The sequence below is a fragment of the Planococcus citri genome, chromosome 1, assembly GCF_950023065.1.
Source record: "Planococcus citri chromosome 1, ihPlaCitr1.1, whole genome shotgun sequence".
NCBI lineage: Eukaryota > Metazoa > Arthropoda > Insecta > Hemiptera > Pseudococcidae > Planococcus > Planococcus citri.
This window is the reverse complement of record NC_088677.1, coordinates 62631848-62645374: the sequence shown is the minus strand read 5'-3', so window position 1 is coordinate 62645374 and position 13527 is coordinate 62631848. Positions and strand designations below refer to the sequence as shown.

At 33.6% G+C, this 13527-nt stretch overlaps 1 protein-coding gene across 1 annotated transcript; it reads right to left on the bottom strand.

Moving 5' to 3' along the window:
* Positions 1-11012: 11012 nt before the first annotated feature.
* On the bottom strand, positions 11013-12902 carry LOC135842405 (odorant receptor 4-like). Its single transcript, XM_065359856.1, has 4 exons — positions 11943-12902; positions 11766-11865; positions 11581-11685; positions 11013-11502 (listed from the first exon to the last, which is right to left on the bottom strand). The coding sequence occupies exons 1-4, from the start codon at positions 12770-12772 to the stop codon at positions 11296-11298; spliced, it is 1242 nt and encodes a 413-aa protein (XP_065215928.1). The 5' UTR covers positions 12773-12902; the 3' UTR covers positions 11013-11295.
* Positions 12903-13527: the final 625 nt, after the last annotated feature.

The window sequence follows — 13527 nt, the reverse complement described above, 5'->3', positions numbered from 1 at the left end:
TACCTCCTTCTGAATGATAAAAAATTTGCAGATCGCCTATTTTTGGGTGTTTTGTACACTCTTGGAAGATATCATCTGTGCGCTGGAATAAGATTAATTTCAACTTGGCGTCTAGCGTTAAGCTACAAATACATTCGCGGATACGAATTTCGATTCTGACCTTAATGAGTAGGTACCTTTAGCACTCGACATTCCCAGAAGTAATTCTTATTAATTTATCGTAGATTCATCAACGTTCCGGTAAAGTTATGATACTTATTATTAAAACGTGTTGAATTTAACGAGATGAACTATAACCTCTTGGAATATTGTCTTTTATTGGTTTAATTTTCTCGACCAAAGTATCGGTTCTTATTCCCAACAGTGTTTGTTATAATTAAACAACAATTATTTTAAATTAAAACCTCCGAGAACGAAATTTCCGGCTAAATGTGGCACATCATTTTTCAATGAATCGCGATGGGATTTATTGTAGTTTGAATATAAATTGGGCAAATGGTATAAAAAAGTATAGTATTTTCTTGGGATAACTTTTGACGTCGTATTTATAACCATGTTCTCTGTATTTCCATTCGGGTTATGGTGGCATTAATTTTTTTCCTTTGCTTCCTTATACTAGCTGCATTGAGTGTAAGGAGATTGTGGCTTGATTTTTGGATAGGTTACTTTTTTGGTGAAATTGAAACTTTTTTAAAAGATAAGACACGCAAAAGCGAAGCTATAAATAAATCGCAGTGAAAATATTTGTCGTATTAAGTTATTTACGAGATATCGCTCGCAATGTCGTATTTTTTTTGCTTCGTTATCGATTTTTTTAGTGCGGAAAAAATTCTATTTTTGAAATTTATCGAATTCGAATTTATATATAGGTAGGGAACATTTTGGATCTTGGAGGTCAAGTTCGGATTAATTTTTTAATTGGTGAATTGATAAAAAGAAATTTAGTAATGTTGATATTGGAGATAGGTTTGACTTGGATATTTAATTAATAATACAGGTTAGTAAATTTCTTTTTTTTTTATAAAAATGAAATCGGTTCTATTGGAGAGAGGAAGACAGCAACATTTCGTGGCACTTCTCTCGGGGGTAACCTCCTCATTGAAAGAATTAATGAACATTTTACTACATTTTTACAAAATTTAGCCACTCACTTGACTATTTTATACTTTCTGAAACTCAACCAAAGCATAGGTACCTTACTTCAATCGAAAATAAAATTATGTTACAGATTTAAAATTATATCTCTTCGAAAAAAATAATAGTAGGAAGGTAACTAGGTATCGAGTAAAAGTGATTCTCTGTTTTTGAGCAAAATTCGATATTCTTCGGTGTACACGTGAAAGACCGAAGAAAATGTTGCAAAAAATATAAACTGAACAAGAAAAAAAAAGTAAAAATAATCGTCAAGAGTGTAGTAAAGTATATACGACGATATTACAGCAAAGGTAATATCTTTTTACTTTCAAAAGTGCCATCTACTTTTTTTCGAAACAATTGCTTAGAGGATTGGAAACATGTGAAACAAAAATAATATGAAGATCGTTACTTAGATTTCACGTGACGTAAATGTATAATTTTAAAAAATTTTCTCAAAACTTGTTCCATGTCCACATTAACAAAGGCGTGATATTTTCAAATACGTGACAAAATACTCTAACGTTTTAGCAAACTCGAGTATGAATTTTATGTAGGTACCTAGGTACCTACCAAGTTTAACACGTTGGTTATTGTTTCATTTAGAAAATTAGTAATATGTGCTGGTAAAAGGAAACTCGCATCGATGAAGTACTTCCTCGTTCCTTTCCTACCCACCTATATGGTTGATTTTTAGCTACAGTAGAGTTAATTCTGCGTATTTTTCCTGCTCATTTTTTTTTTTTTTTTCATCGAGGGTAAATTACGAAAGGTATTTTTCTGCGTAAAGTTGACGATAAAAATTAAAAACTTATCGAGGTATATTTATTGCTTGCTGGAGTTGGTCGTTCAACATGCATTTGTTTTGTCGAACATGGAAACATTAATCAAAGCAAGCGACACGAGTAGGTATATGTACTTTGCGAGGGAGGGAAAATAAGTTTGACCTAAAAATAGGAAATTTACATTTTTCTCCAGAGATTGAAACATTTACACGTTTCGGTACAGTATAAGAAAACAATTTATCGAATACCGGGGATATAAAGCAATTAAAACGTGTAAAAAATACGCGGCACTTGCCCGAAAACAAGGTCGTAAATTGTGTTTGTAATCAGCTTACGAATCAGGTAGACAGTTGGAAATCCAATTTCTTCTTTTGATTTATAAATGGCTTTCTCTATTCCATTACGGAGGCCATTTCTTATCAAAATAGATTAAAATAGTTTTGCGGCTTTTTTATCATTTAGAAGAAAAGTGGTTCGTTAAATCGAAAAGAAATAATAATTAAAAGTTAAAAGCCAAATAGCTCTTTTTTATCTACAGAAATTAGTTTTTTCCGTAAATTTTAGTCATTAAGTTGGTGAATCCTTTTTTTTTCTTCTTCGCCAAAACGGTCCACCATAAAAGAAACAGTTTCGAATTACTATTATTCAGCGTTAAAGACTTTTTAAGGAGACGATTTTTGGTGTTTTTTTTTTCGCTTCTTCTCTTTTTACTTTTTCTCCAGCATATTATCGAAACGATTTTCGTGAAATTAGCTTTTTCAGCTTGAATTACTTTAAGATGAGATTTTTCGTCTTTTTTCAACTATAATTACCTACCTACCGTAAACAGTGTAGGATGAATCAAGGTCGCGATGCTGGTTGATTTCAATTTCTAGAATTTTTATTGAACGTGCTACAATTCATTAACGATGGCAAGATGCTGCCTATATTTACTCAACATTTTGATCTATTCCTCCATTGAGGGTACATTTGACTCATTCGTAGATGGGGATTAAACCTGGAAATTTCTTCATGAAAACACTCGCCAATTTCTGAGTGTTGAGTGAAGCTGAGAGGGCTATGGGCTTATGTGGAAATGTGAGCACACCACTTTGAAGCTGAAGAACTGTTCTCCAATTCTTTTTTTCGTTTTTTTAAATTTATATGTTTTGTATTAAATATTAGCTGCATCTCGTAGATCAGTAATGTAATGAAGGGGGCCATCGCCCCCTCCTCCCCTTGTGAACGAAATTTTAAAATAAAACATGCAAAAATTAACGTTTTTTCGTTTTTTGGAACCATTTTTTCTTAAAATTTTCGTTCTCACTCCGCTCGAGCAGTAATTTAACCTTCATTTTCATAAAATCATCACACATCATGAAAGATTTTCAAAAAATTACCTCCAATTTCGATTTTTCTTGCATACAAATCTTGTTTTGTCCCCATAAATTCTCGTTTTACTGGTTTAAAATTTTTTGTTCCGGTTAGGATACTTCTCTTGTAAGGCTAAATCAAACATCATCGTTCTATGTAAATTTTATCACATTCTGAATTTTTCCATAGTACCTACGTATGAATTTTTAAAATTTCCAAAAAAAAATTGAAAATCAAAACCCATTGCATTTTTTTTTTAGACAGAACAAAATCGATCTTCCTTCCCTAACCTTCAAAGGTAAAAAACTTGAATTCAAATCAAATACTTACAAAATTCCTTGGATTGATTTTTGACTGTAAGCTCAAATGGACACCTCACTTTTTATCCACTAAACAGAACTTAATGAAAATCCCAGTAAATCTATTGAAAGTGATTAAAAATCCAAAATATAACCAGTCAAAATTCCTTTTACTTCAGTTATATAGATCTCTAATTAGAAGCAAAATAGAATATGGCTGTCCAGCATATGTATCAGTACATCAGATAAAAACCTATCAATCCTTAAAGTAATACAAAATGCTGCCTTACGCCTATATGTATTGGAGCATTACCATCCTCTCCTGTAGATAGCATCTACTGTGAAGCTAGTGAACCCCCTCCAAACTTCAGGAATTTCTATATTACTAATAAATTCATTGCATCAGCAACAACAAATCCAACAAACCCAGTCAGAACTTTAATAAAAAAACAAATTCAAAATACAGTAAAAGTCGCTTATTATTATAACAGTTAATGTTATAAATCGCTTTATGTTATTAAAACTGTTCAGTCCCGATCTTTTATATCTCATTACATTGAAATTCCATCGGTTATTGTAATTAGAGCATCGGATAATGTTATAATTTTTAAGTGTTTTTTCCATTTTTATGTAATATTAACCCACCGACCACAACATTGTTAAAAATGTCACAAACCGGTTTCTTCGTGTGATTGCTCCGCAGAAATGAGTGATAGGATAGTAACGGCTCCTGGTACACATGCGTGTATGCTCTGCCGTTCATTTGCCGTGTGGAGAAGGTTGCCTACTTTTTTATTTTAAGGGGCAGAAATTTTTGAAAAATTTTTGTACAGGCCAGAAGCTCGAAATTTTTTGCACCTTTAATAAGTTGAATTAAAAGGATAGATAAATTGCTGTGCACGAGCAATGTTGGACATGGGCACACAATTATCAGTGAGGAGTCAGAATGATTCCACCTGTTTTTAATTTTTTTTTTAATTTGAAAAAAATAAAAAATTGATAAATGTGGAAATTCCAAATTTTTAAAAAAATGTTTGCCCCTTAAAATAAAAAAGTAGGCAAAATGCTCAACATGGGAAATTATTGGTGCAACCTCTACATACCCTCTCTGGATATCCCAATGACATACCATATTTTGTTCTGGCGCAGGAAAATTTGTTTGTCAATGCCATTTTTGAATGTTGGGGGAGGCGGGTTAAAATCTTTTTAACACTTTTTCTCGCAAATTTTTGGGAAATGTTAGTACAATGACTACATATTTAGTAAAAAATTGACCATATAACAATTTTTGGCAAAAAATCACTTTTTTGTTCAATCGGTTTGTGTTATAAATCAGTTAATGTTATTAAACTGGGCTGGGACAAATGTTATAACATTAAGCGACTTTTACTGTATTTCAAACCATTCTGATAATCACTCCTGTATTCTCCAAAATTCTTTAAGAAATTACCATGTAAATCTATTAGACCTCACTTCCAAATACAATAAATTTCCTCCCTGGGAATTAATTTTACCAGAATTCAATCTATTCTTATCCCAATACAAAAAAATGAGTATCCATCTGGTTTCATCAAATAAAAATAATATGTATTAAGATCATAATAGAATATCATGAATTCATTTTATGCTTCACAGAATGGCTCTAAAAAAGAGTTTGAATATGTAGGCTATGCTTTTTCTATTGATGGTAGAATAACCAACTTCACAGCTTATAAATATTCTTCAATTTTCAATTTAGAACTTGCTGCCATACTCCACTGCCTACAAAAGATCTCTACCTCCAACAGCCCTTACAAAAAATCCTTAATTCAATCAGACTCGCTCTCTGCTCTTCTATCAATCCAAAACAAATTTTCAGAACATCAACTTGTTCATAAGATCCATCAAATCATTTATAAACTTCAGACTACTGATAAAATTATTAAATTTATGTTTGTCCCAAGTCATGTAGGTATCGAAGGAAATCAGGCAGTAGATGGTGAGTCAGCTAAAACAACTGTTACCCCCTCTAAAATTTTCTCTGTAACCAATGATGACGTTATGAATATTCTAAAAATCATCCAAAACTCCAACTGGCAAAACCTATGGAACTCAAAAACAACTATTTACCCACAAAAAATCAATCCTTCCTTGGAAACACCTTCATCACCTATACTTAAATAGACCAGCAGAAATTATAATCACCCGCCTCAGAATTGGTCACACCAAATTAACCCATAACCATTTGCACACCAAGGCACCTACACCCACCTATCAATTCTGTAACTCTGAAGATAATCTCCTCTCAACACCTTCTATTCTATTGCCCCTCCCTCAAAACAAAACGCCAATCCTTAAACATTTCAGACCTTGACCTTACAATTCCTGACAACTTTAAACAGATGGAAAACATTCTTAAATTCATCAAAGAAATCAATCTTTCGAACCAAATCTAACTAACCCCTCGAAACTGCATGGGCGTAAAAATCCTGGCAATTATACACGCCCAGTATAAAAAAATGTAAAAAAAATTCTGGCACTTGAAATTTTACTAAAATAAGTACCTACCTATGAGATGTATTTTGTGTGATCCTATAGATTTTTTTGTTAAAACTAAAAAAAATATTCTGCTGGTTGCAATCTCCTGAGTTTTTTTAAGAGAGAAGGGAGAGAAGTTGTAAAAATAAGTTTGTTTGGAGTCTTAATTTAATTTAGTACTTGAATCAAATCTTTCTGACAATTTTATCAAACATTCATACGTCATAATTTTTTGTTGATTACGAAGGTACTTACATATTAAAAATTATACAAAATACCTATAGGTACCATCATTCAATTTAGTACTTCGTTAGAACGTAAATTTTCTTATTTCATCGATAAAGAATTACGACACTCTCTCTAATTTGATTTAATAGCTGGTGAAATTACCAACGTCATCATCCAGGTAAGTAAATAAAAAAAAAGGGAGGCACGACCCCTATAGCACTTTCGCTTTATTCATCCCTGTAAGTGCCATTATAGGCGACATATGCTTTTATTAATGTAAACTTTTGTCATAAAATAGACGAACTTAATACCGGTATCATTATGCAAAATTTTCAAGTGTTAACGGTGAAATTTCCATACACCGTTGAGGAAATTTGCATAAATTTTTTCAATGTCATTTTGTTGCGCGGGCTTTTCGGTAACTTTATCCGCTTTTTATTAAAAACGACAATAAATCAAGATTTTTTTAATGACTTGTATCGCGCCTAGCGTAGGCCTATAGGGCAGCTATAGGCATATGAAATTTTTCATTCGATGTCATTTTTCACGCGACAACGACGATAAGACGTCGTCGCCGTCGAGTGTCGACGATGAGGGGCATTTAAAATGAAATCTTTAATCAGTACCAAAGCCACGGAAACAGAGCGAGAGGTAATATCTATACGTCCTCGTCTCGCGTCCGTTGTCGTCGTGTATTAAAAGCTAGGAAATTGAAAAAAATAACTCGAACGTTGCGGGAGGAAGTAATGAAGACGTAAAAGTTTTAAGACGCCATTTTTGTTATGTAACGCATCCGCTTTTTACGAATAGTAGCAGCACACAAGTTGGCGAAAAACTTTTACTAGGCCGAAATTTTGTTTTGCAACTATTTTTTGGACTTTTGCGAGCTTATATTGTTTTTTAACGTTTATAACGGATCATTTTGAATATGTCTTCGAGATCGTTCTAGTTCTTATGTATGGTGAGAGTTGAGGAAATGATGCTATTAATTTGGTACTTTGGATTTTGCGGCGAATACGACCAAGTCGAAATATTTCCAATGATTCGACAAGGTCGCTATATAAGATGAGGAAAGAAGAAGAAAAAAAACTCTCGTATAAATTCAACCCCTATCCTGTAGACGACGAAGATGACTAGAAAGAGAACAAATACACGAGAAACTCGTCGTCGAAAGTATTAAGGTCAGTAATTAAATTTATCATCGAAATATCGGTAGTTACATTTTTCACAACATACTCGTACAAAACGTCGCGCTACTGTTAACGAATTTAACGTTGATTAAATTTATGCTCGTTTCGGTTAATGCAAAGAAATATTTCATTTTTGAACGTTGCAAATGCAATTTCGTATTCAAACTGCTTCGAAAATCAACAAATGTGTAGTGTACAAACCACTGCAAGAGATTACGTTTAACGAACCGTTAAACCGTTTGTTTGTATATGTTAATTGAGTCATTTGTGCCAGAAGGACGTGTGACTGGCGTACCTTATGCAGCTTTAGCCGTGTGCTTTATGGCACCGAAAATCGCTGCTTAAACTTTTCAAACGCCGAATGGGAGTTGAACTTTTAAAAGAATTACAACACTCGATCGAGTTATATGCTTTTTTGGTGAACCAATTTCTCTCGTGGTTAATTAGGGCTGAGGGGTATCATAAAATTGTAAGTACCTGGTCCTAGTTTTTTTTTATTTTTTTGAAACAGGAAAGAAGATGAGGGCTGTGAAATATGTCTAGACCTCTCTAAATACCGCGAAAAATTTACTTCTTCACCCCTCAAATCGAGTCCTGGCGTATGAATCAGGTCAGGTAGGTAGTAAGTAATTGTAGTTTTTTACTTTTACTTCTTCATGAAGAAGTATTACACTCGAATTACAACGTAGGTACAAATTAAACCAAAAATTTAAAGGTTAAACAAGTGAATGAAAAAATGTACCTATCTTTCTTATCGCCGTGTAATAAAATAAGATATCACCTAGTTGAAAAATAGCCTACTAATTAAAATTCCAGAAAACTGCCATAAAAACCAAAATAATTTTGTAAGCTCGTGAAACTTGGGCTAAAATACCTAGATTTCTTCCAAGAAACAGTTAGTATACCAAATAGAACTGATGCGTCATTGTCCATTTGTTTCCAACGATATTCTTTTGAAAAAAATGATGCAGCCAAAAAAATTTCCCCCACCCCAGCACCTTGCCCACAGTAGCGGAAAAAACGCCTTTTTCGGGGAAAAAACCATGATTTAACGAGTTTGGAATAAAAAATTTTGAATTCTCCCAAAATATATGGAGGAGACATGAGTCTAGCAACGTGAATTTTTTCAACATTTTTTGGCCACCGCGGAGGGAGATATTGAATTATTGACAGAAGCAAATTCAAACTAATTCAAGCACACGGATTTTTTTCCTTTCAAAAATATATCTGCACGAATCCTTTAGGTACTTGATTGACATTGAAAAAATTTGTTATCCAGGTGGGCTATTTTCAAGAACTTGAAAAACACTTGAAATTGTGTATTTTGTGTCACAACATCACCAAAAAAAGCGATACTGCTGGGTCATTCCGCGTAAAGTGAGAATATCGTGTCCAGATGGGATAGCTCCACAACTGTAAGGGTGACAATAATTTTTTTGGGGTCTATGATTAGGGGACGTTGTCCCCTACATTTTAGTACAGATTGGGCACGTGAGGGGGTGGGTCATTTTCCATTCCAATCAAAAATATAGCTGAAATGTCCATCGTCTTGTGTGTCCCAGGTCATGTTTCAGTTGCTATGTTATCAGTTTTTGGACCACTAATTTGAAGTTCAACTTAAATGAATGAAATATTCTATTAGATATAAGTTGAATATTCACTTAATGAATCTTAAATTTTTTTGAGGTTCCTCAGTGTGAGTAAAACCAATTAAGAGAACTGTCGCATGGTTTTTATCTTAATTTGTCCATCGTCATGCTCGATTTTGTTTTGGCCATGCGGTGTATTTAATACACATTTTTGAAGTTCTAATATGGCAATCCTGATTACCTTTCATCATAGCTACATGATCTAGGTATTTTTTTAATGTCATTGGGAGAGGGACTCGCGCCACAACAATAAATTTCTCTAAAACCAGAAATTCCGAACCTAAATGTCCTTCCTCCTTCGTCATGTGTAATTTTTAACCCTTCTTCCTCAATTAGAAAATTTTGATAACTTATACCAAAAGTGTATTCAAGTACACCAAGTTGAATAAGCTATCAACTTTTGAAAAAAAAATAAATCCCCTCCCTTAATTACTGAAAAAGAGAAATTTTGTCCATAGGCATGGCCAACATTTTTTGTCCATCGTTGCGTTTCTGCTTTTTAAATAAGCAATTAGGCACAACAAAAGACCGATTGACACAACAACAGACATTTTTGACCTTGACAGTCATCCAGTATTCGCATGACGTAGATTGCTTGTTTTATCTGCTATCACATGGCTCTCGTCGTGTCAAGCATGTCCATCGTCTGTCGTCGTCGTGTAAAAAAAGAGTCCCCTCGCCCCTAATAGTGGAGCTCCTGCTCTGGAAACATGCTCAATGGTCTCCACCAACCCAACATTAACAATTTTGGCAAAAACATTTTCCAAAAAATAATTTGAAAAAGTGTCAAACATGTCCACCATCGTGTGAATCATGTCCATCGTCGTGTAGAAAAAAGTGCCCCTCGCCCCTAATAGTGGAGCTCCTGCTCTGGAAACATGCTCAATGGTCTCCACCAACCCAACATTAACAATTTTGGCAAAGAAATTTTCCAAAAAATAATTTCAAAATTTGAAAAATTTTAGATCGAATTTTCTCACTTTATGCGGAATGACCGTGCTAGTGATAAATATAACTTTGCAATTTTGTATGCGAGCCTCCAAAAACAATAAAAAACCAAACAACCTTCTTGAAACTCCAATTTTGGATGCATAGGCACCCCCTCCTCTCAATTTTGGTTCGAAAGAAGATTTACAATATGGGTATCATCATCATATGAATCGAACTCGCCGAACATGAATACGAAGTTAGATTTGAAGTTGGATCCTCCTAAGGGTCACATTGGGGGGGATGCCCAAAAATTGAGTCATTGGTGAAAAATGCTTCATTGTAGCACTATTCATGCCATTATCAGGCTATGATGAAGCATTTTTCACAAGATATTCAATTTTTGGGGAACCTAATGCCTCGAATGTGGCCTTTAGAAGAGTTCAACTGTAGGTATAAATATAACTTCATATTCGTGTTCAGTGGGATTCTTCGCAAACATTTCGCATAAATGATGCCAAGTACATTTATATTGAAAGATATCATTCCTAAAACTGAAAAAATATTTTTAGACGCGCGGTGCCATTTTTTGTTCATTATAGCCAACTTCGAAAAATCGCCAAAATTTCCTAAATTTTTGACGATTTTTCTCTATTTTTTCGAAATCCAAATTATTGGCATCAGTGCGTTCCAAAAGATTTCCTCATTGTCAGTTTCAAAAATGATATAGGTATTTCAATATTTTATTGTCGTCATTAATGTGAAACATTTGCAAAGAAAATATTTTCGAAACACCAAGTAACCCAAAAATAAACGATTTGCAAATTTTCAGTTGCTCAGTAGGACGTTTGTGAAACTCGAAAATGTGATAGGTACATAAAATATTCAGATTACCTATTTGACTAAGTATGTTAAATTAGAAAGTGCTCGTTCGACCATTTACTGTATAATATGTATTTGTATTAGGCTAAATTAAATTAGGTAATGTGTTCCTAGAATGTGCATATTAATTAAATACAATTGTTATTATCAATCAATGTGCATTCACTTTAGGTTTTACACTGTTTTGTTTTCCGATATTCCAAGTTTTCATTATAAAATTCACTTTTTGCAGCCATATAATAGGCCTATAATTTTTATAACAACCTACAGGTATGTGTAGAACGCATTGAATCCACGATTACCTACGTTATCTTATTAGTTATTATTCTTATTACGAGGTAATCTTTCGTAGAACATTGACGGCTGATTGTATGATATTCATGAAACGTAGAAAAGTTGCCAAGCAAAGCGGATATGCTCCCAGTGTTTTTGCAGTAATTGGTCTTTGAGTTTGACATAGGAGTATATAAACATCTTTGCGAAGTGATGTGGACCAATACCAAGGTGTAGAATATACAGCAAAGGATAATGCCGCCGCCTGTTGAAAATCCATATTTTTTAAATATTTATTTGATAGGTATAGGTACGTATTTCTTTCAATTTCTTATCACCTCACCGATTCATTCAGTACTTCTCCTGCCCAACATAACGCGTAAACTACTAGAATTGATGTGAGAAAAACAGATAGTTCCCGTAATCTTACTATACTTGAGATTCTGGGCTAAATTGAATGAAAAAAAAAACATTTTAGGCACAAACTTATGAAGAAAAAAAAAATGCAAAGCATACAAACACACTCACTGAAACGAAAAGAAAGGCGTGTGTGATCTCAAGGTAAAGTGCAGCTGGTAATACAAGGGCTGCTAACGTTTCGTAAAATCCTCGAAAACATTCAACCATTCTGAAAACATGATGAATTTATCATCAGTTGAGATTTCTGTTGACCGATCAAACACGTAAATAATTATACCTACTTACTTGATGGCGTTTTGGTAGTTCTTTGCACATTTAATAATGGTGTTTTTAAATTCTGATTCGATGTGTTTGTAGGTTTTCATTGTCAAAGTATTCGAGCTCATCAAGTTCAAGTCGGCGACAATCTGTTGTACTTCATTGTGAAATATGACGGTGTAAAATATACATATGAAAGCCATCATGAGAGCACATGTGAAAACAAAAATCGCAGCCATGCCTGCTATGGCGTTGAAGATGAGAAAAAATGGCAAAGATCCGTATAGGTCAAGTTTTGGCACATATACTAGGTAGTAACTATAATTTTGAACTTTTTCTTTTTCATAAAAAAGTACTAAGTTCAAATTACATATTAAACCAAATATCAATCCGGTAAATCCATAGAATACAGAAAGATAGTAGAGCAATTTCTTCAAACTTAATTCATTGCTTGGTTTATGGATAGATGATTTTCTCTTCATAATTAAACGATCTGCCATTTGGATCACTTCGTGTATATTTTTGCGATAGCGAATCACTGAGATGTATGGTACTATAATGTATACTAAGAAAATAATCATGAATGAAAATGCAGTATATAACAGACCTGCAACATCTTTCTTATCACCGTATAGTAAATAAGATATTAGTTGAAAAATACCAATTAAAATACCAAGAAACTGCCATAAAAAACAAAATAATTTTGTGTGCTTGTGATACTTAGGGCTAAAATAGATTTCTCCCAAGAAACAGTACACTAAATAGAACTGATTCGCCGTTGTAGATTTGTAACCAAAAATATTCTCTTTGCCACGAATTTGATTCACAATTTTCACGATATCTTTTAACACATTCATGATTTTCAATCGTCGAATCAGTAGTAAATCCGAATGAATACTGCTTTTTTTTTGGATAGTAGGTATGGCTGATTCTCAGTACTGGTGGGTACTTTGTGGTAATACCCGCCTATTATTTGTAATGCATTTATTAATGTGCAGTTAGGTACAGGATTTTAAATTTTTAATGGTACCTACCTACGTTAATATCATCAAATATTCAAAAGGAGAATAATATGGTAACTTTATGGTTAGGTAATAGGTACATTGATTTGTGGGTGGTGATTGTGTAGTCAGAAAAGGTTGGTTAATGTGGGTAGATATCTAATCTACGTATTCATATTATGCATTTATTTAGTAACAAGCAAATATTACCCGTCCGAAGGACGGGTCATCAACTATTACGGTGCGAAACGACAAAAATATTACCTCGATGCCTCTTCGCCTTCAACTTAGGCCTGTTCTCATTTCTTTTTCAACATCCAAAAAAAAAATCGAAAAAAAACTTCCAAAGTTCTGTGGTGGATCCCAACGTTATTTAAGCATGAAACTATCGATGAAAGCTTCATGCTATAATCTTAGAAAAAATCAGGCTGCATGTTTCGATTCTCTATAATATTTTAGGGTCATTTCATGCGAACTCAACCAAAAAAATGCAATTTTGAAAGTCATGCCTATCGATTTCGCTCATTTTTTTTACAATGTCTACCCACCCAATAAGTATGAAATCCACGATCAGTTTGATCTCAGCCCCTTGGAGGGGGTGGGTGGCCTGG

What these genes read in the sequence shown, in the direction of transcription:
- LOC135842405 (XM_065359856.1), bottom strand. Translation starts at nt 12,772, where the DNA reads ATGAATGTGTTAAAAGATATCGTGAAAATTGTGAATCAAATTCGTGGC. An exon ending in AACTACCAAAACGCCATCAA is followed by an intron (nt 11,866 to 11,942) that starts GTAAGTAGGTAT and finishes TCATGTTTTCAG; the next exon opens with AATGGTTGAATGTTTTCGAG. An exon ending in GAGAAGTACTGAATGAATCG is followed by an intron (nt 11,503 to 11,580) that starts GTGAGGTGATAA and finishes GATTTTCAACAG; the next exon opens with GCGGCGGCATTATCCTTTGC.